Here is a 26463-nt window from a genome sequence, read left to right on the forward strand (position 1 = left end):
GCTATTGTTATTGATGGAATTAATAAAATGACCTCAAATGCAATGCTGCCAGATCCTTCTCCAGAGTAACGACATGTGCGCCGGATGGACGACGAGCGCATATCAAAGAGTATTCTGTACGGCCAGCTTTCGGCAGGTGAGAGACCTGTCAGCTGATCCCAACTACACTACAAAGATGTCTGCAAGCGTGATGTCAAAGCTCTGGACATCAACACATAAAGCTGGGAGGCCTAACAGCTGATAAAGACCGCGACTTATGGCGCTATACACAATGGAATCAGGTTCTGGCGGGAGAGAAGATCCAGACCTCTTCTTGAGGAACAGAGAGCCAGACGGAAAGCACTTGTGTATGAGTCGAACCCAATGGCTATTCACGCCTGCCCTAAATGCGGAAGAGAATGCTGCTCCCAAATTGAATTGTTCAGCCACAGTCGACACTACACTATCATGACCACAATCGAGGGCGCAATATCCATGGTCGACACCGACCAACGGAAGCCACATACACACTACGAGGTATAATGAATATTTAAAACGCGCGTAATAGTCCGAGCTGAAGCTGCACATTCGTGTAGATCATTGTTTGGTCACAATCTCCAAAGTCCTTCGGGAGGTAATCAAAAATGTCGGGCATTTCGCAAAGTCATATTATTGCGAACTTGCGTATATCATCTCAATTTCATCCTATAATGGCTGATTTTACATTTAGTAGTCTTTTCGTTAGACGATAAAACGAAAAGAAGACGAAGCGAAGATTAGCGATTTTTGTCCCCAAATAACAAAAAATACGACAAAACGAAAAGTCGCCAATCTTCTTTTTGAAGTCTTTTCATTTTGTCGCCTTGTATAAAATTTACTATTATGCAAATACTGAAATATTTGATTATTGTGTTAACTTAAAATACATCATTGCTACACTAAATACATTGGGATTATTAGAGAATTTTTCAGGATAATCACTGTCTTGCCTTCAAATAGCAATTGATCATTGGAGCTTTATACCGTCCCCCTAGTTCTGACCTGGACTACATGGGCAGCATATGCATAGACCTTGAAAGGACAGCAAACAGCCATAAAAAGCAGTTCTTTGGGTAGGGGGAGACTTAAATCTTCCCGACATCAACTGGCCATCGCAGTCCATAGAGGGGAATTCAAATTATGTCGCTATCAACCAACGATTTCTCAGCTGTGTTCACCATTGTACACTTGAGCAAATAGTAGACTTCCCAACACGTCTATATGTCACACTGGATCTATTCATGACCAATAGGCAATCTCTGGTAGACAAATGCAGACCAGCCCCGGGTGTTGGCGACCATGATATTGTACATTCTCTGCCTCAGTCAGACGTTCAAGGTCTGTACAACACAAAATCCATCTATGGAATAGGGCTGATCTGAAAACCATGAAAGAGGAGTTTCGCATCATGACCAACAAGTTCCTGGCAGGGTTTAACATAATCAACCCTATAGAAGATATCTGGACCTATATCAAAACAAGTTTACTTGGCTTACAAGACCAGTACGTTCCAGCTAAGATGTCGTTATCACGATACTCGCAACCATGGGTTAATCGAAGCGTGAAGAGGGCCACCCGGCAAAAGAAACTCAGCTTCTGGAAAGCGAGGCAAACTAAGAATTCCAAGGACATCCAGAGATACCATCGTTTGAAGAAGGAGTCAAGATCAGCATGTAAGGCAGCATATGACACATACATAAAGAACATGATTAGCCCAGATACAACATCAAACCCTAAAAGATTCTGGAGTTTTATTAATGGCATGAAATCTGATACCACAGGGGTAACACCACTGAAGGACTCTACTAGAATGACCTACGCAGACAGTAGCAGGAATGCCAACATCCTCAACGAACAGTTTTCCTCGGTCTTTGACAAAGACGAGCGAACAGATACCATCCCAGACAAAGGTCGCAGCCCCTATGAGGACATGCCGTCCATCACAATTGGTCTCGAAGGTGTGAAGAAGTTGCTCTCCAACCTCCAGATCCACTAGGCAACTGGTCCAGATGGAGTTGCCTGTAGGTTACTGAAAGAGCTTTCTGATGAGATTGCCCCAATGTTCCAGGTACTCTTCCAGGCATCTCTAAACCAAGCATCTATCCCAGTAGAATGGAAGACAGCAAATGTGGTACATGTTTACAAAAAAAGGGGAGAAGAATAAAGCGGAAAATTATCGTCAGTGGCATGCAAGATGCTGTAGCATATTATGTGCAGTAACATCATGCGACACTTGGAAGGTAACAACTTACCCCATAATGCCCAGCATGGTTTTTGTAAGAGGCGTTCTTGTGAAAGTCAGCTAATACTTACCATCCAGGACTTAGCTTATAACATCGATTCCAAAGGCCAGACTGACGTCATCTTACTAGACTTTTCAAAGGCCTTCGACAAAGTTCCTGACAAGCGTTTTTTATATAAACTAGACCACTATGAGATTAGACACAGTCATCTGCAATGGATCAAAGACTTCCTTTTAGGTCGGACCCAACAAGTGTTACTGGAGGATGTTACATCATCTATAGCCCCAGTGCAATCAGGAGTCCCACAGGGTAGTGTGCTTGGACCATTGCTGTTCCTGTTGCATGTTTATTAATGACCTACCAGATTGGGTCTCAGAAGGATCTACAACAAGATTATTTGCAGATGACTGTGCCCTCTACAGGGATATCAGAAGGGATGAGGACGCCATCAAGCTTCAAGAAGACCTAGAAGCTCTTCAGCGATGGGAAGGTAATTGGTTGATGGAGTTCCACCCCAAGAAAAATCAAGTACTGCATGTCACCAACAAAAGGAAGTGTGTAGAATACCCCTACAACATCCATGGACACACCCTTGAAATGGTTGATTCTGCCAAGTACCTTGGGGTTAATATCCACAAGAGTTTAAAATGGACTCAGCAAACCCAACATCAGCTTTTCTGCGGCGTAATTGACATTCCATCTACACTCCTGATACCAACCATTTCTCCAAGAGGGAACAACATTGCCTTCCTTGTGCCGTATGCCAGGACTAGGTCAGTTTCCTAGAAATCGTTTTTTCCAGATGGGATTAGGATTTGGAACTCTTTACCATCTGAGGCTGTCAATGCAACATCTTTAGACAGCTTAAAGTACCAGATCCAGTCCATCAGTATCCGACCATAGACAACCTGGAGTGCACTTGTAAATATTCATATTAATCACATAAGATGTCCCTGTACAACACGGTACGAAAATACACTTTAAGTGGTAAAGTACCATACAGGAAGAAGAAGAAATAGTGATTTTTAATGATTTTTTATTATTCATTTGTGCGATTTTCAGTACACTATACGGAGTTTTACCCCTCGTTTTCTTTTTATAGGAAATCGCATTTCCATTGACGTGGGGGTGGGGTGCAGGGTCACTCATGGGCGAGTTAAAAAACTAAATATATTTGCTTATTTTTATGCATTTCCAGTTGTGAATACAAACTGTTAGCCCATTGTTTCAATTAAATCTTGAAAAATTACACGGGGTGGGCCCTACTTCCATGGGGGAAAATCTCTGGATCCGCTCATATATTCATAATCGGCCATTTACATGCACTCTCTATCGGTATCAACATATTTAAATTTAGTAATTAAAATTCTTTTCATTCGTATTTTCAATGCAAATATTTCTAACCATTTATTATAATGATTAATGCTAAAACATCAAATAACACAAATTTTAGTATGTGATGTGATGTGGGTTTTTTTAAAATCGGGATCGACATACCTCTTTTTGAAAAAAATAAATATTTATTGTCGTCAAGCAAGACGGGGCATGCGCCTTGGTGCTTTACAGTCTATTCAGCGAGCCTCGTTCAGCTTTTATTCATTTCGTGTTTTGTTTTATTTTGAGGTATAATATCTTTGACATATTGTTTTCGCAAAATACACAACTAGAATCTCTTGAAAAGTTTGCTTGAAACGCGCACCTGCATAATGAGGGCCTATTTGAGAGGTCACGACGGCAGTGACCACCAAATTCTGCCCAAGCTAACAACCGTTGGTTGTGAGGGATGTGATGTCTTAATTAAGGTATGTGGATTGATATGTACAGTTTGTAGTATCTGGAATTATATTGATTGCGTTTACTTATTGTGATAAGTGCAGAATGAAATTGGTAAGTTGATGAATGGTCTAGAATCTATGTAGGAATTTTGTCATATTTGAAAGTCTGAGCTTCTCATATATAATCAATACATAATAATGTACCATAAAGCTCTACAACACGTGTATTTGATGTTGTTACCTCATCTATGCATTACTGATACTCAGTGACAGTAAACTTACTGACTATTACGATTCCAATCGGTTCATGCTCATATAAATACATTACATTATATATATATATATATATATATATATATATATATATATATACACACACACACACACACACACACACACACACACACACACACACACACATGATGCTCATATTAAGAGATTCTCAAGCACCGTCCCCTGGTGTCCTTTGCACTTTGATGATCAACTTTTTAAATGTGATCATTATATGTTATAGCAATGGTACATGTGATGTAAATGCACAACATCTAGTCATATTTTTCAGTCCCCAATCATTGTTACCTAAACTCCAATCAATCTAAATTGTAATGTAATCAAAAACTTTGTTAAATACATGTACATGCTATGCATGTCTGTCTCTTGTATATGTCTTAAATCATAACTGTCCTTTGTATATTTGCCCATTGTGGGTTCATAATTGGTCAATAAATCATATCGTATCATATATATACAATATGCTCATTTATAATGCTGACATTTCAATCTCATTTCATTATTAAATCACTCAGTTAAATCATTATATTGATATGATTTGTTATGTATTTAACTATTACAGACTGGTGGTGTTGATATGCAGCATGCAGTGATTGAATACAATGATCAGGAAAATGTATATGTGTTAAAGGATTTAAATACTGCACAAGGCACATATGTAAATGACTGTCGCATTCAAAACGCTGCAATAAGACTAGCACCTGGAGACCAGATAAAATTTGGATACATGGGAATGTTGTATGAGTTTGCAGTTGATACCCAACAAAACGTAAGTATAACATCAATAGATATCTAGTGTTCTGTAGTGTTTTGTTTGTTTGAATTCTAATCGGCCAAGAAGTCTAAATTAGAGCAAAATTTGATGCATCGAAAGATTACAAATCTGCATCAAGTATCCTTAGATTAATGAGTCCACGTAAAAACAAACAAAAGATACTGTTTGTATTGACTAATACATTTGTTCGTCTAATTATCACTGGACACCTATGTTTTATAAGGCCCTAAGTTTCATCATTAAATCAAACAATTGATGGTTTGCGTTGTTTTTTTTACAGGTCTCCTGTCCACCTGTACATACTCAGCAGATGTGGACTCAGCCATTGACACTTCTCCAAGAGGTGACCAATGAACAGTCCATGGTAGGACAACCCCAACACATGGGTTACCCAGGCACTCAAGGACAGGTGTTCAACCAAAATTCCACACTGCCGTTCCTTCAAACGGGCACTGCCACCCTCACCATTCCATCCACCGTGTGGACCCCCTCCGATCGCAATACCCTACCCCGCCCCCCTGTATCAATGAGAGGTAGACCCATGAGTGCAGGTTCAGCACGCAGAGTTCAGACTTTGGGGGGAACCCCTGTTCCCTCTCCTGCTCAACAGATGCCACAAAGTTAGTATACAAATAGTTCAATTACTTGTAAGTGCAAGTTTGATATATTTTCATCGACAACTGTTACTGAAAATGTTGAATGTTACATAAAATGATTGTACGGTGATACATGTAATGAACAATAATGATCTCCTTCAGCAGTGGGTTTACTTCTTAGAATTAAGCTAGGCATATTTAACATTAGTACATGTACTTTTAAACTATGGTACTTTTTGTGGGTTTTATTACTAATACATGTATTTCATTTAGCAAGTTTATAATTGTTGATTGTATGAATGAAGCATTTTGGAAGTTTTGAAACTGAATGTTGATAAAAAATACTGTTTTAACAAATTAAACAAATTGGTCAACAAACTTCAGTGATACTGCAGAAATACACTCAATGACAGTCATTTCTTGCACTCCTCATTCTTTAAATGACAGTTTTCTGAAAACACAAATTTTTTAGTACTTTGTTGATATGACTTGAAAGGTGTTTTTGAAAATACCATATGTTTAGTTTTTGAAAGTTACTTGTGATTTGAAAATATGAGTTTTTATTTTAATTCTGCAGACTGCAAGTTCAATATATGGACACTGTCAATCACTAGTATTTATGTTTCTTGTTAACTGATGTTTTGACAGATGTAAGAAATGGTTGGGTAAATGGAATGGCTGGAAGACATCAAGTGAACCAAAATGCAGACATCAGCAGGGTCCAAGAAAAGGTAGATATTTCCGATGTTTCCATCAACCATGTTCAGTATGTTTAAGAATTTTAGAAAGAGTCAACTGGTGTTATAGTCTTGCTTGGTTTAGAATTGAGGGTTTGTCAAGTCTGTGTGCCAGCAGTTTCTTCTGTGTGTCTTAATGAGGACCAAATACATGTATGTCATTCTAAATGAAGATAAATTCAAGTGCATGTGTCCCAGTAATCAAAGAATGTTTTTTATAGGAACAAAAGATAATGCAGCTTAATGAAGAAGTGGGTAGACTACGGGACATAGAAATGGAATCATTCCGCAAAGATGCCTACATCCAAACGCTGCAGCAGGTAGTCAATGATTTGAAATCCAAATTTGGAGAGCAACAGCCCCTGATAATGGGACAAGATGTGAACCTGACACAGAGGATCTGTCAGTTAGAGAACGAAGTCACTGCGAAGGACCAGGAATTGAATGCAGTCAAAGAACAGGTAATAACTGGAATTTTAAATTTTAATGTGTACATTGTACACATAATGTATACATTGTACTACACATATGTATGTGATTTATAGCACATAAAACAAAAAACAAACAAAAAAAGAAATCTATATACAGTGGTTGCAGATTTTGTAATATTTTCTCATAAGTACCGGCACCATTATGAAGCATCTTAGACTTAGGTAAAGATTTGTTTACTGTATTAAAATCAAGTAATGATGGTTAAATAGCGAGTCAATGCGGAACACTGGCATCCACCACGATCTCTAATTCATACTAAACCATGAAAATGTCCGAGCTAAAGCTGTAATCCCAGAAATCCCTCATAAACAATGGCGAAGATATTGCAAAATCACATCTCAATGATCTGACATTACGAACTTATATAGATTATCTCAATTTCACCCTATAGTCTTGTTGTCCTCTACGCAATGTGCTGGGCCTAATTAACAACAAAATGTAATCTTGATCACAGTCGGAGCAATTTAATGATAGGTTTCTGACATCATGGTCTATGTTTTGATGTCATAATTCAACTGAAGCAGTGGTGGATCTAAATTAGGAATTTGTTTTGTGCATTTAACAGAAAATACAAACCTTTGCACATGTTTCTCTGAAGATAGCAACCACTCATGTCTAGTTATACCAACCACTCATGTCTATAGTTATACCAACCACTCATGTCTATAGTTATACCAACCACTCATGTCTATAGTTATACCAACCACTCATGTCTATAGTTATAGCAACCACTCATGTCTAGTTATACCAACCACTCATGTCTATAGTTATACCAACCACTCATGTCTATAGTTATAGCAACCACTCATGTCTAGTTATACCAACCACTCATGTTTATAGTTATACCAACCACTCATGTCTATAGTTATACCAACCACTCATGTCTATAGTTATACCAACCACTCATGTCTATAGTTATACCAACCACTCATGTCTATAGTTATACCAACCACTCATGTCTATAGTTATACCAACCACTCATGTTTATAGTTATACCAACCACTCATGTCTATAGTTATACCAACCACTCATGTCTATAGTTATACCAACCACTCATGTCTATAGTTATACCAACCACTCATGTCTATAGTTATACCAACCACTCATGTCTATAGTTATACAGTTTCCCATTTTCATCTTAATTCCATTTGTAGAGGCAAATGTCGTGCACATTTAGGGGATTTAAGGGCTGGATTAAGGGTCTGAACCTACCACCCCCTGAGCTTAATAGTAGAAATTTAAAGATATATATGCCTATTTTTATGCATTCCCAGTTGTAAGATACAAAGTGTTAATGCCTAGTTTTAATTGGAATCCTAAAAAACTTGTATGAGGTGGACCTCACAAATCCTTGGGGAAAATTTTTGGATCCGAGCAAATATACATGTAAATGTAGCTGCACTAATTGTTCTAATGGTTACTGGTTGTACCATTACCATGATAGTTGATTAGTCTTAAATAAAATGTTTTCATTATTAATTATCACAAGTTAATTAAACATCTTACAGATTATTTAAATTTTGACTTCTGTCTTAGTCTCTTTCATGATTCCTGGGTCTGGTTCCTAAGTGACCCACATGGCATGAAATTGTGATGAAATTAAATGATAACACATGGAGCCCCTATTGAATTGATTTTTGACTAATTGTAGTTAAGTGGCTTCAAAGTTCAGCAACAGTCACCGTCTATGATGGTTCTGGAGACGGACAATAAAGAGAATAGCCAGCTGAAGATCGAGTTGGAGAGAGCCAAGAAAGAAAAGAACATCACCTCTGGTCTCGTCACTCAGATGCAGAAAGACATGGCCAACAAAGTAAAGATTAATTTCTGTTTTGTGTGGACCAATCTGTCCTTTGTCTGTCTGTCTTTCCATCTGTGTGGGAGAAATTGCACTTCTACATATCATTTTCTTTATAAATCAGTAAACAGTCTCAGTAGTACGTGGCTGAAAAGTTGAAGTGATCAGAACTTTGGTGTTTTTTTTAATGATATTTCTGTTTATGTGTTGAAGTGATCAGAAGTTTGGTGGTTTTTATGATATTTCTGTTTATGTGTTGAAGTGATCAGAATTTGGTGGTTTTTAGCTCTTCTGAGCCGAAGGCTCAAAGAGCTAATCATATGGTGTGGCATGTGGTGTGCTTCAACTTTTTGGAAAAAGGGCTATATCTCAAGAACCCCTTGGCCAATGTTTGTCAAATTTGTCACAGGGTATCCTTGGCCCAAGGGCTTTCATTTGTATTAAAACTAGGGTTGTGACCCTTTAACAAGGGGAGATAATTAGGAAAATGCAAACAAAAGTAGTGGTTGCTAAAAAAATCTTCTCAAGAACCACTGGGCAAATTATCACCAAACTTATACATAAGAATGAGGATATGTTGTAGATAAAAAAATTGTTCAAGGCATCATCCTGGGGCAAAGGGTGTGGTCTCAAGATCACTTCAAAGTTGACCTTAAATTTTGTTTTGTTAAAACTTTGATATTTTGCTTAGTACAAGGACTAGGATCATCAAATTTTGTCAGATGATGCATCTTAGGACCTAATATCATGTTGTCTTAAAAGTAGGTCATGGTGACCTGCTTTTTGAATTTCGCAGGTAATTATTATTAAATGGAATCTTGGACACTTTTGAGCCTATGATCATCAAAAGTTGTCAGTTGATGGATCATGAGACCTTGAAGTGTGTCATGTGAAAAGTATGTCACCATGACCTACTTTCTGAATTTTATGGCTAATCATTTATGAATACATTTTAGGTTGTTATTTCAGATACCGAGAGGTTTAGAATCATCAAACCTTGTAAGTTGATGCGTCTAGAGGCCTCGAAACATATATATAAAAAAAAGTAGGTCACAGTGATCTACTTTTTGAATTTTGCAGACATTCAAATTTCACATTTTCAATTTTAGATGCATATTTTGGACACTATGAAAGCTAGGATCATCAAACTTTGTCAGTTGATGCATCTTGAGTCTTCATAGTTTGTTGACCAAAAAGTAGGTCACCGTGACCTACTTTTGGAATTTGACGGCTATATTTTAATATTTCAGATACTATTTGACTTACAATTATCAAACTTTGTCAGTTGATGTATGTTGAGTCTTCAGAGTGTGTTGACTAAAAAGCAGGTCACCGTGACGTATTTTTGGATTTTGACGGCTATATTTGAATATTTCAGATACTATTTGACTTACAATCATCAAACTTTGTCAGTTGATGGGTCTTGAGTCTTCAGAATGTGTCGACCAAAAAGTAGGTCACTGTGACCTACTTTTGGAATTTGACGTTTATATCTGATAAAACCTTGCTAATTGATGAATCTTGGTTAGTGAGAATTTTTGCCTGTTCTACAATGTACCAGAACAGTGATTCTAGGCCCATGGGCCTCTTGTTATGATATTTCTGTTTATGTGTTGAAGTGATCAGAATTTTAGTAGTTTTTATAACATTTCTGTTTATGTATGGAAGTGATCAGAACTTTGGTGGTTTTTATGACATTTCTGTTTATGTGTTTAGGACACTACCGTCAGCAGACTAACGCGAGAAATCGAGGCTCTGAGGAAGGAGGTTAGAGAGAGAGATATTCAGATTTCTTCTGTTTCAAATAAGGTTAGTGATATGTCTAAGTATTTGCATATGTAACTATATAATATGTTTGAATAGTATAATTCCAGAACCTTACACTGTGTCATCATTGCAGAACTTTACTCCCTTAAACTTATTTTAATACTCAAATTTTTTATAAATTTTGTATAAATATTCCTTACTCAGTTGTGCATATTGATAAACATTTCAAACAATTTATTTACTATACAGAACATGATTTGTCTTTTATGATATCGTATATTATATAATGACTTTCCAGCTTTCGAAATCTAAAGATACTCCACTGAAATCAACTGAGGACCGAGACGCCCGGGAGAAGGAGCTGATCAGTCTGAGACAGGTACGATCAATTTCATCAATATCTTATATATTTTAAAGGACTTTTTCTCTAGATAATGTGAGGGGATTTTGTTTATTTGTTTGACTTACATTCATTTTCATTCATTGCATGCTGTAGAACACATTTGTATATACTTTTACATTGGAAGTCTTTTAATAAGGATAGACCTTTATTTAGGATGGAGTCTTCTCACAGCTCTAGCTTGAACTAGTTTATAGAATTTAGACATATTGTTAAATCTCTTTAAGTCCTTGATTTTGTGTCAATGTCAACACCTTTCTTGATAAAGAACTACATATATGAAAAGGACTATGTACAGTATGACCCGGACCTGTTTATCTGTCTTTGAAACAGATAAATTTTATTTTGATGAAGAGTATATGCACAATTTTTTAAATGTGTATCACTTATAGAAGAATGCTGATGATCCTAAGATGAAACGTCATGAATGTTTATTTTTCCCCACATCTTTAAATTTCTGATGAAAAAGTAAACATTTTTGTACTATTTTCCTTTCTGTAAACATAGAGTGCATGGGGAAATGGGGGATTTATATTGTTTCTTCATGCCTCTCAAAGATCGGCCTATGGTAGAAAAATACATTATGTTTCCCAACGTGTCCTAAGTTTATGAAATAAAAAATAAGCACTGGAAGTGAAATTTTCAGGGAAAAAGGTATAGAATTAACTTCTGATGTCAGGTGCAAGAAATGACATGAAACTGTTCATAGATAAAGCACGGAACTGGCACACAGGAATTGAAGTATGAAAAGAAAAGAAATCTCAAAGATCGTCACGTGAATTTCCCAATTTTTAAGGCTAAATTAAATTGATCCTTATCATATACAATTATACATGTCAGTGATGTAGCCAGCCAAAGATTGATGTGTACACCAATTAGGCAGGGGGTCTGGGGGCTGCCTTGAGGCCCCCAGTGGGTCTAGGGCAAAGTCCTAATGATAAGATAGTCATATATTGCTTTACATATTTATTGGTAATCAAAATGCAAGTTTGTTGTAAAAATTGCTTGTAGTACAGTGTATGTATGCAAATATAATAAAGTATTAGCAATTTCTAGCAGCTATTCCTCTATAAATTTGAATGTCTCTATATATTCATTTAGGCTATTAAGTAAAGGAAACATATTAAAGACTATAATCTTAATTATTCTGATTAATGGCTATAAAATCAGTTTTCAAGATCAAGTTATCCAAAATTTTATTTCAATACTGACAAGACTCCATCCAATCCAGTGCACAGATCTCTTCAGTTACAGGCCCTGAAACGTTTTACGTCACCATTTTTGCATCCACTGCGATGATTTGCGATCTTCTTTTACACATTTTGCGCTCTTCCCCCACAGTTTGCGCTCTTCCTTTATTTTCTACTTTCATTCACATTTTGCGCTTTCTGCTCACTTTATGTACAAGTTTTTGTCTAAATAACAGAAAAAACAACATCAAAAGCAGCTTAATTAGATTTGATAAAACTGTTTAGACCAAATGTTGCCAAATAAGAACTAGATATTCTTTTCTCTGATAGTCATCGAACTTCATAGCCAGGTTGGTTATGACTAGTAGTTAAACCCAATCAGTTAAAAAAATCAGGGGTATTTCACCTAAATGGCAGTATTTGTTTGACTCATAAGAATTATCCCTTTTCTTGACTGTCATCATTGAATTTTTTTCAAGGTCAATAATGTGTTAAAAATGACCATCATTGATTTTCAAATCAAAATCACAAAGGTCAACATGATTTCGAAACACAAATTTCAATTTAGGGGAAGGCGTGCATATACTCGAGCATACAGCTACCATTCTCAGTCGCTATTCATTGCTGCGCTTTTTTCTGCAACACTTCATTGTTTCACGTCCTTAGGGCTAATTTGCTCTCAGCTTGCTCTTCAAAGGAATGGCAAAGTAGAGCTTTTCAGGGACTGTGTAAAGGAAGTAATGGCTTTGTCTTATATGTTACTTTATCCAACCTCTACAATAATGTTGTGGTTCTACAGCAAATTTAAGAAATTCCTTACAATTATTTCCAAATGTGAAGATGACAAGGCTAACTCAAATTTTATCCATTATCCCCCCTTCTACTTTTATGTTTTCATATTGCACCCCCTGAATAAATGAAGATGGGTCACTTTATTTATATTGCCTAGTTAAATGCTGATGAGATGCTCTGTCACAAACTTATAAATATATTTTAAAGCATGCTTTTTATGTAGAATGTTCCTCTTGTCATGCACACTTACACTATCTCTCACTCTTTGTATATTCATTTAATATCAGGACTTAGATTATTTTGAGGTAAGTGTCTTGTAGCAATCACTAATTTGTTTGTTAATTTCCAGCAACTAGTGCATGTTTCAGAATCTGAAATGCAGCTATCATTATATATCATTATATATATATATATATACATTTATATATTATCCATAAACATATTATACATTATTAAGCTATGTATGAAAAATATATTTAAAGATATATATCAATTAATTTTGTGTTTAGCAGAATATGTTGCCATCATTGTATCTATTCAAAGTATGCCTTGGTGTGACTTCCTTTTTTAAAATTTGAACCTCCATCTTAAGGTGTGAACATTTGATTTGAAGTGGAGAGCATGAAAGTTGCAACATTGATTGCATTTGAAATGAGACATGTAAATTCTGTTCACATGTCAGTATCATCATCAATCTCTGTTTGGAGTTTCATTAAAATTAATCTGACAATAACAAATCTTTGTACATCACATTAATTGAAATATTAATCAAGTCACTGCATTATGAGAAGTACTAAAATTTGCAACAAGTCAGTAAACAATCTTAATCTGTTAATAGTATGATGCTGTAAGTATAATATATATTTATTATATTGATGTTTTGTGTATATTAAAAGCCAGTGGATTTAAAATTTACACAAATATTTGTATCTGATGAAGTATATACAGTGTTGCTCTTTCCATACTATTTGAAAGTATTAAGTTTAGTGCTACCAAGTCTGAAACCTTCAGTCATATCGGTATTTCAATATGATTAATCTCCATTTTCTTTATTACCTATGTGCAAAAGCATGTATTTTCATATGTAGTGTACATGCTGCATTGAAAAGTTGTTTTTTTTTAGTAGGATTAAAGGATATTTTAAAAGATTAGGATACAATGTATGAGGGTTCTGCCAGCTCACTACAAAGGCAGTGTAGACTATTGCAGTTTATTATTTAGCTAGACAAAGCCCTTAGAACAAATTTCAAAGTCAATTAATATTTGGCTAGTAGATTATTTCTTATTTTGATTTTACTGCCAGATTTTTACATTTGTGTTTCTAATGCAAATAGAATTAGAGATGTTTTTGAAGCTACTGAAGTTTATCATATTTAATGTTTATATTTTTAAGATTTAAAAAAAAAAGATAGTTGGACTGAATCTGTAGGCTCCTGCACAAATTAACTGAAATACCATTTCACAAAACAATTAAATCAGTATACTAGATTTAGTATTTGCACAAAATAACAGAAAAATTATGACACAGATATATCATAAATGAAAAATGTAAAACATGAATTGAGAACTTTGTATTATGGAGTAAATACTATTATCCATTTCAATAGATCAATACACAAATAAAGGAATAAATAATAAAGAAAAGGATTCTGCACTTATTATTCATTCTAAGTTACCTACATATACTCCGATAACACATATATCTTACTTTCCTGTAATTTGTTCCTTTTAGAAATTCAAAACAGCAGAAAACAAAATGCAAGAACAACAGGAACTGATTAACACCCTGAAGCAGGAACTGGAGAAATCCAAAGTCAGTATATTTGATGAGAAGAGTCAACAGAAGAAACTGGAAACACAGATAGACCAGCTCAAGTCCGAGCTCTCAGATGTGCAGCGCACCGAGAGAGTGGTCAGGATTGACCTGGAACAGGCCACCAAAAGGGTACTGGGATGTTCTTGTCACCTAGCATTTCTGGAGTAATTCAAAGTAGTTACATTACACACACACCTGTGTCACCTTTAGTTGTATGACTCACAGCAAACCAGACGCTGCGGGGTTACATTTTTTCCTCTGCTGTTGAAGACACTCTTGTAACATAGCAATTGGCATTGTCTCTGAGAGGACACCTGTTGTATACAAGTAGTATAGATTAAGATTCCCTTGAAAAAGACATTACCAACTTTGAAAAGCTTTTTGTATGCTATGGCCTATTTTCCTTATCTTTGATTTCTGGGCCTATTGTAAGTGAATCTGCTGAATTTTTTGTTGGAACTTTTTTCAGTTGGAGAGGTTCAGAAACAGGGTTGTGCAGTCTGCCTACGCCTCAGGGTCAACCAAAACTCCAGAAGGGGAGATTACTGATGACCAGCTGGTAGAGACATTAAAGAAACTGGTGGAGGAGAGGACAGAATTCCACAACAAGGTCAAGGAAATGGAGAAACAATTAAAACTGACAGACAGCAGCAGCAATGTGTTTAAACGCAACATTACCAAACTACGCACAGATCTGGAGAAATCTATTGTGAGTTGACTCCCATCTCACTAGGAATTTATAGTTATTAAGATTCTCTCCATATCTTTCATTATTATTACTATAAGTTATGTATGAAAAGAACATATCAGCAATGATTATTTCAGACTGTTTGTAGAAAATAAAAGTCAGTTATCAGATTTTCACTTTCCTAATGAAACAAGGATGAATTTAAAGCAGAGTGAGAACTTTTGCTTTCAAATTATTAATTTTTTCACCACTATACATTTTTCTTTGCAGGAGAATCTGAAGTCGAATGGGTTCCTGGTGAGCAGCCTAAAGCATGAGATGGACCTATTACAGTCAGTGACAGGTGATGAGTCCGTTCTGTGGATGAGAGACTGTCTTCTTCAGCTACTGACCCATGTCTCGACCTGGGAGAAGGAGATCGAGACTTCTCTGCAGACATGTGGAATCAACATCAATCTCTCTAATGACGGTATGATCAGTAAATGAGATAGTGCGATAGAAAATGAAATTTTTATTTACGAGTAGAAAGATTTCCAGTGTAATGTGTGAAATGAGAATTTCTTTGTTATTCAATTTTAGGTCCAGGAAAACATGTAGTGAGCTTGCATTCAAAGTTACAAGTTGTACAAAAGGAGAAAGAGAATTTAGAGGCTAAGTTGGCAAACACGGAGAAACAGTTCATGTCAGAGCTGGAGATGAAGATCCAGGTGATGAAGGAGGAGAATGAGAACAGGGTGAAGGATGCAATCGAAAAAACCAAAGCAGAGGGTGTGTTTAAAAATCTACAACTTTTACTATTTATAGGGATTTAAAAATATCTGCCGTAATGTGTGTGATGAATCTAATTCATGATAAATTCAGTGTATTACGTGAAAACATGATTAAGCAAATTTGTCGTTCAGCATCAGTCTGCAAGTACATAAAATTGTGTTTGGTGTAAACCAACACACTTGTGCATTTTCAGGAGTCAATATTTCCCTTACTGTTTAAAACAATTAAAAACATTTTATGTGACATACTGTACGTGCATTTCCAAAATATCAACTTCAGAATTATTTTATCACAACATATAATGTTTGAATGTAACTGTCAGGTGAGGAGAAACTGAACAAGGCAATAGAGGAGTTGAAGTTTGTGGAGGCTGAGAAGAGAGAGAATGCTGTGGTAGGAGAACAGAAAAAGATGGAGGAACTGCACGTCACAATCGAGCAACTCAGAGAGGTAAGTGTGAATTCTGTGTGAGAGAGCAGGATAGTAGAACTTAGATATTTATCTTGATTTTCTCTCATAATAAAAGCTTATATTTCATATGATGTTATAATGTATAAAATATTTAAATGAGAAATGATATTTATCATTTGTATAGAACCTTCAGGAGAAACAGAGAGAATATGAGGAGAGATTACAAGAGGCATCTACAACCATTCAACAAATAGATGAATACAAGGCAGTGCAAACAGAGCTGGAGGCCATGATCCAGGCCCTCGAGACCGAGAAGTTAGAGCTCAACGCCCAGCTGTCATTGGAGGCCCAGGACAGGGACAAGAAGTATGAGCAGGACATTGAGGCCTTCAAGGAGCAGAATAAGCAGCATTCTGTTACCATTTGTGCCATGGAAGAAAGGCTGATTAAACTGATGAAGAAGAATAAAGACTATCAAGAAGAAATCAGTGTCCTCAAGAAAACTTTGCAAGGTAATGACGGTTTCTGTAGACGAGAAGGTGATCTGGAGAACAGATGTCAAATACATGGAATTTCAGCTTTGTTGAATATACAGCCAAATTTTACTGGGTGCATGTAAGAAGTTTAGATATTAGATGGGGGGAAATGCAGTAAGATACTGTAGTTTTTAAATATATCAATATGCAAGGAATTTATTATTGCGTAATTTTGTGAGAAGCACCACATGCGAAATAGAATTACTCACTTTTATTTTCTTATTGCTGAAATACATGTTAAAATCCATTTGCAAATTCATGATTACACAATTTAACATCCACGAGGCATTTCATGATGTTAAGTACTCACATAAAGTAAGGAATCTACAGTATTCCCATAAATTTTTTTACCAAAGTGAATGATTTTATTGGTAGTGTTCTGAGATACTGTGTTTTCCTGTAGATATGAAGACTGAGATGATACAACTAAAGGACAAGGCAGCTGCAGCAGCCCATACTAAACCAGCACCACCTCCCAAGCCAAAGGTCATAGTTCAGAAGCCATCAGAGGACTATGTAGCAATGGAGCAACTGGTTGTGGTATTGAGGTAAGATTGACAAAGGGAGGTAACTGTGGTAAACATATTTCTTAAGTCTGGAGTTACTTTGTATAACATGTACCTTTAGATATTGTTTTAAAATAATTGATTTAGGAATGAAATGTTTTTCTTTATTTTGAATAGGAAAGAGAACAGTGATCTGAAGAACACACTCCAGAGTCGAGACGACATAATTTTGGGTCTGAGGAGGGATCTTGCAGGTGCTCATGCCAGACTCTCTGATATCACAGGTACTCGTATACACACACATATATATATACATTAGTTATTCAAGATGATTTGTAGAATGCAGTTGAGCCCTCACTAATGTACGTCAGACCCTTCACTAGTGCTGTCAAGGATTAAAACTTTCGAAAATTAGGATGAATTCCGGCTAACAGAAAAAAAACAACCTATTGGGACAGATTTGGTTTTAGTCTTTACAAAATGTTCATTCATATTCAATCTAGTTTATTACTTTAGGCCAAAAAATACATTAAGCTGTTTTTCATACATCACATGCAATAAGTTGTAGCACCTTCATCAACTGTGAATTCAATGAAAGTATATTCAAGAAGGTGACTTTTACTGGAAAACTGTTCTCCCCTAAAGGTCTTCACTTTTGTTACAGTGAATTGATCCTGTGTATTTTAGATATATAGAAAGAAAGGAAAACTCTAATGATAAGAGTCTATTTTTTTTGTAATTTAGGCGAACTGAGTGAGAATCAGAAGCAAGAAATGGAGAAACATAGAGAGAAGTTGATTCTGAAGGAAAAAGAGATTGAAGGACTGAGGCAGCAAATGGTCAAGTTATCTAAAATCATCGACAAACAGAAGGATGAAATCAAAGTGTTACAGAAACAACTCAGGTCAGCACTGTGCTTCAGAATTTGTTGATATTCTTATGTTCCAAACTCAGCACTTACCCATCTCCTGGTTTTTGTCTGTTGATTTTGCTTTGAATGTATTGATGATTTTACCAATGAATTACATTTGTATACTGTAAGCAACAAAAATAAGAGCTCACAAAATAAACTTCTGTTTGATTCAAAGAACTATTTGTATAATCTTCAAAGAGGATGAAGCCATTCTTACATGAACAGACTGTGAACATACACTGCATTTCTGATCACCAATTGTGTGAAATAAAGGTCCATGAAAAGTTTATAAACAAGACCACCAATATATTTAAAAATACCAGTGTTATGGATATTTAAATGCCCAATATATATCTTTTGAATGTATGCCTTTGAAAACATATTAAAGATTTCAATGATACATGACAAAGAAAATCAATAGGCTTATTGACTTAAGATCATACCTTTGTAATATTTAATTAGTTACACCTCGGTCTTTCAACATGTAAGAAGCAGATCTCTTTCCACCCTGTACAATGAGTTCTTAATGGTTATCAGACATCAAGACTGAGGAATATTAAACAGTAGTGTGGTGCTTTTTACAGTGAGGAGAAGTCTATTTCTATAAAATTCCAATCCAATATGGATGAAAAGAACCGAAGAATCAAAGAATTGGAATTGGAAGTGGAGCAGGAGAAATTAGAACAGAAGAAACAACTTGAGCTCCTGGATCAGGAGGTAATCCTAATCCCATTATCTAAGTAATCCAAGTTATGACCTTGCCATTTCCCCCTCTGTTAAAAGGAATTAGTAAACACTGCAAAGCTGAAATACCTTTATTGGATTCCTTCATTATTCAATACACAGAATTTCTAAGTCTCATTCATTAGAAGCTCCTTTTGTTTGTTTTCTAACTCCTCATAGCCATGCTCCCGCAGGATAAGTTTCTTCATTTTGATTTTGAATAAAATAAAGTTTTGGAGGAAGATATTTCACCACGCATTGTTGTAATGTATTTGTACAGGGCAAGATAACGTCGGAGCTAACAGCCCTGGGTGCCCAGTGCCGAGGAGAGAGGCACGAGCAGGTGATAACACGACAAAGAGAGGCACTAGCCGAACTCCGACTGCGGTGTAAAAGTCTGGAACAGTCCAAACCACCTTGTAAGTACCGGTCAAACAATCAATTGTAAGTACCAGTCAAACGATCAATTGTAAGTACCAGTCAAACGATCAATTGTAAGTACCAGTCAAACGATCAATGAATTTTTTAATTTTGCTGTAAAGCAGTGTTTATTGGCTGTAATACGACACACATGGATATTATGGGATAATTCAGTACATGACAGAGAGATGAGCATTTTATTTACTGCTCTGAGTGACTTGTTGTGCATGAGGGTATGAACTGCGACACTTCATGTCGGCATACTTCATGACGCGCTTCATGAAAAGTACATACCCGCGTAAAGCATTGCAGTTCACACCCTCTCATATATTCAAAAGTGAAATTTATTTTCTATATTTGCGTTCTACTTTCCTTACTGTCGGAATTTCCAGCTCTTGAAATAGACATTCTCTGTTTATGAATTGTAACTGCAGTGCATTCGCTAGGAAATGGCTTTGATTACAATTTGTAGAAACGTATATATTTAGGTATATCTTAATTTTCAAATTGCTTTGTATGTTGCATATATGTGCAATAGTTCTGATATAAACTAATTACCGGTATGTCATTTCACAAATATTAGTAATGCAGCTAATTAGAGTACATTAGTTTGATGCTAAAACAAAGAATATTAATTTGTAGTGCCAACCCAAGACCAAGCCTTGCAACAGGTCATTATGCTGAAGAAAGAGCTAGCTGAGATCAAAGTTAATCAGGCTATGTCAGAGAACAGCGAGTTGTCCTCAGGTCTCGAAAGGGAAGTTTCCAGGGCCAGGGGCATGCTGGGATCTGTCAATGCAGAGGCTGACATGGAGAGAAGCGCTCACAGGGAAACTATGGATGCTTTGGATGCTAGTGAGAGCTCTGTAAGTTAAAAACACATGTATTATATTAAAATAGGCTAGCTTTGTTTATAAAGAAAATACATCTACAGTGCTCCCTTGATATATTGCCCCCCCCCCCAATTATAATGCCCCACGTTATAATGCCACCCCCGCTTATTGCCTAAAAATCCTGAACAACAGATTTAATTTCCCACCTGGATTAACACTGCCAACCCTGCATAATGCCATATGCCCCCGATTTCCACTTAGAAATGGTCAAATTTTATAGGGTTTACCCTCCATAATAATGTCAATTATCTGATAGCCATCGGTAATCACACAATAATTATACCCCCCGCAACAAGTTGTGGGGGGGGTATACTGGAATCGGGTTGTCCGTCTGTCTGTCCGTCCGTCCGTCCGTCTGTAGACGCAATGGTTTCCGGACTCTAAAGCATTATCCTTTCCACCTACCGTCACCATATCATACATATGGACTACCCATGGGATGAAGATGTTCCCTATCGATTTTGGGGTCAAAAGGTCAAAGGTCAAGCACACTGGACATCGAAGTAGCAATATGGTTTCCGGGCTCTAAAGCGTTATCCTTTCCACCTACAGTCACCATATCATACATATGGACTACCCATGGGATGAAGATGTTCCCTATTGATTTTGGGGTCAAAAGGTCAAAGGTCAAGCGCACTGGACATCGAAGTAGCAATATGGTTTCCGGGCTCTAAAGCGTTATCCTTTCCACCTACAGTCACCATATCATACATATGGACTACCCATGGGATGAAGATGTTCCCTATCGATTTTGGGGTCAAAAGGTCAAAGGTCACGCGCACTGGACATCGAAGTAGCAATATGGTTCGGTTTGTCATGCCATTTGTTTTTTACACTCAGAAAAGAGGTAGTTTATACCTATTACCAACACCCTTTGGGAGATTGGGGTAAGCGGGGGGTATTCTTAGTGAGCATTGCTCACAGTACCTCTTGTTTCAAATGTGGTGCGTTGAAGGATGATGGGCTGGATAAGGTATTCAGGTTGTCAGGTTAATTACAGATAATTGCTGAATAAAACTTAAGATTATCTACAGTAAAAAATATTTATACAGAACTTATCCCAAATAAATTGCAGAACTGAATTTAAATGCTCAGTGAGATATCAGTAGTGGTAAATTCGTAATATTGCCACCCCCACTTTATTACTCAAATTGGTCTTGAACAAAAAAGTTGGCAATATATATCGATGGAATGCTGTATTTATTAGACAATATAGGTAAATTGATAAGATATATGCATATTATTATTGATGTTTGTATTGGACAAAGCACTGTTGTCCCCTAAATTTTCATTTAGAAAAGGTGGTTAATCATTTTCCCTTTGCCATGTTTCAGTACATGACATTACTGAGGGCTATGGCTAGTTGTCTGGAGATGGAGTCTGTTGATGGTCTTCGTCCCATTGGTCACATTCCAAAGGACGAACGAGAGAGACTGTTACTGGAGAGAGAGAACATGTGTCAAGTTCTGGCCAATAGAATTAAAGTTCTGCGAGAGAGAATCGCTAGGAAGGAGGAGCTACTGCAGGGATATGAGAGAGATCTGGCAAAACTAAGGTAGAACATCCAAAACCTCATATTCTTACGATTTCCAGGGATATGAGAGAGAACTGGCAAAACTAAGGTAGAACATCCAAAACCTCACATTCTTACGATTTCCAGATGAGTGTTTGGAAAGGCAGGTGTAAACAAAATGATACATCAATAATTTGTCATAGTATGATAGAAGGATACAGGCACTAGGTAGATGTAGAGAGGGGACTGTATTTCACATTTATTCTGAGTTGGGAAGAATTTTTATTATCTTTATCCTGTTACATTTATTCCTCTGATAGTGTTTTGTCATCCAATAGAAAAGGAGATATCTTCTAGCAGGTTTCTAATATTGGCCCAGCCAAAATGCCAGCATACCTGTATTTTTCGGAAATTGATGTGTGCCAACCAGTGCTAATTTTCAGAGTGTTTTGGTACATGCACATGTAGTTAGTTTGTTTTGGACTGTGTTAATTTCCTGGATTGCTAAAGAGTATGTGCATCATACATGATTGATTTGTTCTCGACCAGGAAAAGGGAATCTTTTGAATCAGGATTTGCTGCATGTACATCTAACATGGCATATCAAAATATTCCAACATCCGTCAAATATAACTTTGTACCATGTACGGAACAGACACATAATTTTCATAAAGTTCAACAGTCACTGATTACTGACAAACTCGTTGATGCTCCACTCAAACTCTTCCTGAGTGAACTGCAACGCGACTTTCTCATGTTTCTGATATCTTAATTACTTACATAAGGACGTAAATGTACAAAGTTCACAGTCATTAACAACAGTTTCCTTGTAATATTTGTGATTTTAAAGTGAAATAAGATTTAATGACTACAATTTGGACAGCTGAATATCAAAACTGTAATAACTATAAACAGACATAACAACTTCATACAATTTCCTGTATTTCAGACAAGCCCAGGAATTGGCCAGCAGAAACTCAGTACAAGTGGATAACCTAGCTGTAAGGATTTCAAAAACAGGAAATCACAAATTCTAAAATCAATCTCATAATCAGTTTGATAAGATTATCTCTGCTGCTATATGTCATAAAAAAAAAATTCTGATCCAGTTACAATATATCAATCAAAATATATCTACTGAATATAGACATAAATCAAGCATGCTTTGTATTTTAATTATAGAATGATGTAAAGAGTAGGACCGAGGAAACTCAGTATCTGAGAGAATCACTGAGCCGGACCCGAGATCGGCTGGACCAGGAGAAAAGGCTCAATAAAGCAATCAAGCAACGCAAGGTATGCTCGTCTATAAATTAACAGGACAGAAACTTTATCGCACGACACCTGGTAAGAAAATCAGAGTGATATATTGAGAGTGTAAGAACAAAAACTGTATCACACGTCAGCTGGTAAGAAAATCAGAGTGATATATTGAGAGTGTAAGGACAGAAACTGTATCACACGTCAGCTGGTAAGAAAATCAGAGTGATATATTGAGAGTGTAAGAACAAAAACTGTATCACACGTCAGCTGGTAAGAAAATCAGAGTGATATATTGAGAGTGTAAGGACAAAAACTGTATCACACGTCAGCTGGTAAGAAAATCAGAGTGATATATTGAGAGTGTAAGGACAGAAACTGTATCGCACGTCAGCTGGTAAGAAAATCAGAGTGATATATTGAGAGTGTAAGGACAGAAACTGTATCGCACGACAGCTGGTAAGAAAATCAGAGTGATATATTGAGAGTGTAAGAACAAAAACTGTATCACACGTCAGCTGGTAGGAAAATCAGAGTGATATATTGAGAGTGTAAGGACAGAAACTGTATCGCACGTCAGCTGATAAGAAAATCAGAATGATATATTGAGAGTGTACCTCGAGATACATATGAACATTTTGGTAATTCTTTCAGACTTTCCATTTGGAGAATGAGAGAAGTCACCAGGAGCATGTGCCAGCCTCTCACCATTGTAAGGAGGAGGACATTTTCGGAAAGGTTTGTGTGCACCACATGTCCTAGTGCCTTTTTTGTTCAGCAGCAATGTTTAACTCTTTTATTTCCTATGCAATCATTCGATGTGAGATCCCTCTAGCATTGAATTTCTTTTTTTCAGAGTTCAGCAAGAAGGAAAGTTAACAAGGAATCGCTAAGGAGGAAAAACTATGAAATCAACACACTTAAGAAAGAATTGTGTAACAAGGAGCAGACACTGTATGACACAGAAAACCGACTTTACACACTGGAGAGTAGTATAGTAAGTACTAGCTAGATTTACACACTGGAGAGTAGTATAGTAAGTACTAGCTAGATTTACACCCTGGAGAGTAGTATAGTAAGTACTAGCTAGATTTACACCCTGGAGAGTAGTATAGTAAGTACTAGCTAGATTTACACCCTGGAGAGTAGTATAGTAAGTACATGTACTAGCTAGATTTACACCCTGGAGAGTATATAGTAAGTACTAGCTAGATTTACACCCTGGAGAGTAGTATAGTAAGTACTAGCTAGATTTACACCCTGGAGAGTAGTATAGTAAGTACATGTACTAGCTAGATTTACACCCTGGAGAGTATATAGTAAGTACTAGCTAGATTTACACCCTGGAGAGTATATAGTAAGTACTAGCTAGATTTACACCCTGGAGAGTATATAGTAAGTACTAGCTAGATTTACACCCTGGAGAGTAGTATAGTAAGTACTAGTTAGATTTACAACCATTATAGTGTATCCGTGTTATTTCTTTTAACTTTGGAATATCAAAGATGTTGTTTTTTTTTTAAAATTGTTTGACAGAATAGTGTTCTAAATCTGTACGTCATCGACAAAACATTATGTTAAAACAAGAGATTATTTCCATTACAGAAATTCTAAATCTGTACATCCTCAACAAAACCTTACAGTATTAAAACAAGAGATTATTTCCATTACAGAATAATGTTCTAAATCTGTACATCATCGACAAAACCTTATGTTAAAACGAGATTATTTGCATTACAGGGCATGGAGAAGAGACGAGAACAGGAAATCATCGAGTCATAGTAATTAACAAATGATCTGAAATCCTTGTATGGCAATTCTATACCCCAGAGGAGCATTTAAAGTTTTAGGAATAGACACTTGATCTGAGTGACGTAGCGCTTACCAATACTTCTCATAGAGGAAGAAAAGTCTGAAATCAGTATGTATTTAGATACATACAAATGGATGATTAGCATAATAGGTTTGTGAAAGAAAATGAAAGAGTGTACAATGTGAATGTACTAGTATTATATATTTCTCTGTGATTTACAAACTTTTGAATAAGACCAAAAACTAAAATGGTTGATCATTTTATTTTGTTCCTAATTTCTACTGTCTTTTCTATGAGAAATAGAAAGGGGTAAGAAAATTGTACACAATAAATTTCTTAGTGGACACAAAATATTTTTAATCTTGCATGTAGCCATACATTCTTTCATAAAACTAGCCCAGGAATTTTTATTTTTTTTTTATCGTTTTTCATTTTATTTTAACTTAATTAGGAAAATTTTGGTATTTAAAGAAATTTGAATCATTTCTTATAATGACCAGAAACTTTTTGTATTGTATGAAATATGAACGTGTACTAAAATGAATAGCTTTCGATATTTTGATACCCATGGCAACTTTTATGATACAAATACAAGAGCACAGGTGCCAAATGAAATTCATTCCAACTCTGTCAATTCTGTATGATATACATGCAGGTATATTATACATTTCAATGCAACAACTTGTTCATATTTGCTAGTCCATAAGTAGCTCTAGTAGTACGGTTGTTTTGTATGCATGAGAGAATGTGCAAGAGGTCCTTTAATATTAAGCTCAGCTGTGATATATATTCATAACATAGTTCATTTTATCTATTTGGTTTAGGGTAGCTTCTGTAGTGCATGTAATGTCTTGATGTCTACATACATGTAAACTTGTGAAGAATTGTAATGTTTCCGATTTACATAGTTCTTGAAATTACATTCATTTTTTTTCTCTCAAATGGGCCATTATGAACAGATAATTACCGTCCACAAAATCCAATTTATGAATTATTTATGCATTCACAATAACTATGTCATATTATGAAGAAATTTTTATTTCATTTCAGTCATTTACACTGAAATATATATGAATTTTATAATTCCATGTTCATACTAATTTTTATTATATTGTTAGAAGTCTTTTTATATACATTTTGAAGAATTAGTATGCTTTGTTTTGTTTCTGTAGTTTTCCTGGCATTGGCTGCTGATGTCAGATTGTTGTAATAAAGGAACGTAGAAACGGAGTCGTTAGTGAAATCTTTTTATATATTTAAGAATTTTTGAAAGTATGCGAGTTTAAAGGAAAACACGTAACTTGCAGTGAAATTATAGGTGTGACA

The 26463-nt window shown here is 36.0% G+C and overlaps 1 protein-coding gene across 4 annotated transcripts; it reads left to right on the top strand.

Annotated features, from left to right (window-relative positions):
* LOC125674178 (forkhead-associated domain-containing protein 1-like) lies at positions 1 to 26367 on the top strand. Of its 4 annotated transcripts, none has more exons than XM_048911257.2 (27): positions 1 to 516; positions 4890 to 5096; positions 5383 to 5722; positions 6347 to 6429; positions 6657 to 6896; positions 8579 to 8740; positions 10442 to 10534; positions 10791 to 10871; positions 13162 to 13179; positions 14607 to 14819; positions 15160 to 15399; positions 15649 to 15847; positions 15958 to 16146; positions 16472 to 16599; positions 16745 to 17072; positions 17500 to 17644; positions 17780 to 17886; positions 18347 to 18506; positions 19100 to 19232; positions 19519 to 19657; positions 20301 to 20524; positions 21886 to 22106; positions 23014 to 23065; positions 23247 to 23360; positions 23979 to 24062; positions 24181 to 24321; positions 25065 to 26367. In XM_048911257.2, exons 1-27 carry the CDS (start codon positions 364 to 366, stop codon positions 25104 to 25106), a joined length of 4236 nt encoding a protein of 1411 aa, XP_048767214.2. In that variant the 5' UTR covers positions 1 to 363; the 3' UTR covers positions 25107 to 26367. The 4 variants fall into 4 exon arrangements, with proteins under 4 accessions (XP_048767214.2, XP_048767224.2, XP_048767234.2 ...); XM_048911277.2 differs by lacking the exon at positions 1 to 516 and adding an exon at positions 3811 to 4063; XM_048911267.2 differs by lacking the exon at positions 13162 to 13179 and having other exon boundaries at positions 20 to 516.
* The last annotated feature ends 96 nt before the right edge of the window (positions 26368 to 26463 follow it).

Source organism: Ostrea edulis, chromosome 1, assembly GCF_947568905.1.
Source record: "Ostrea edulis chromosome 1, xbOstEdul1.1, whole genome shotgun sequence".
Taxonomy (NCBI): domain Eukaryota; kingdom Metazoa; phylum Mollusca; class Bivalvia; order Ostreida; family Ostreidae; genus Ostrea; species Ostrea edulis.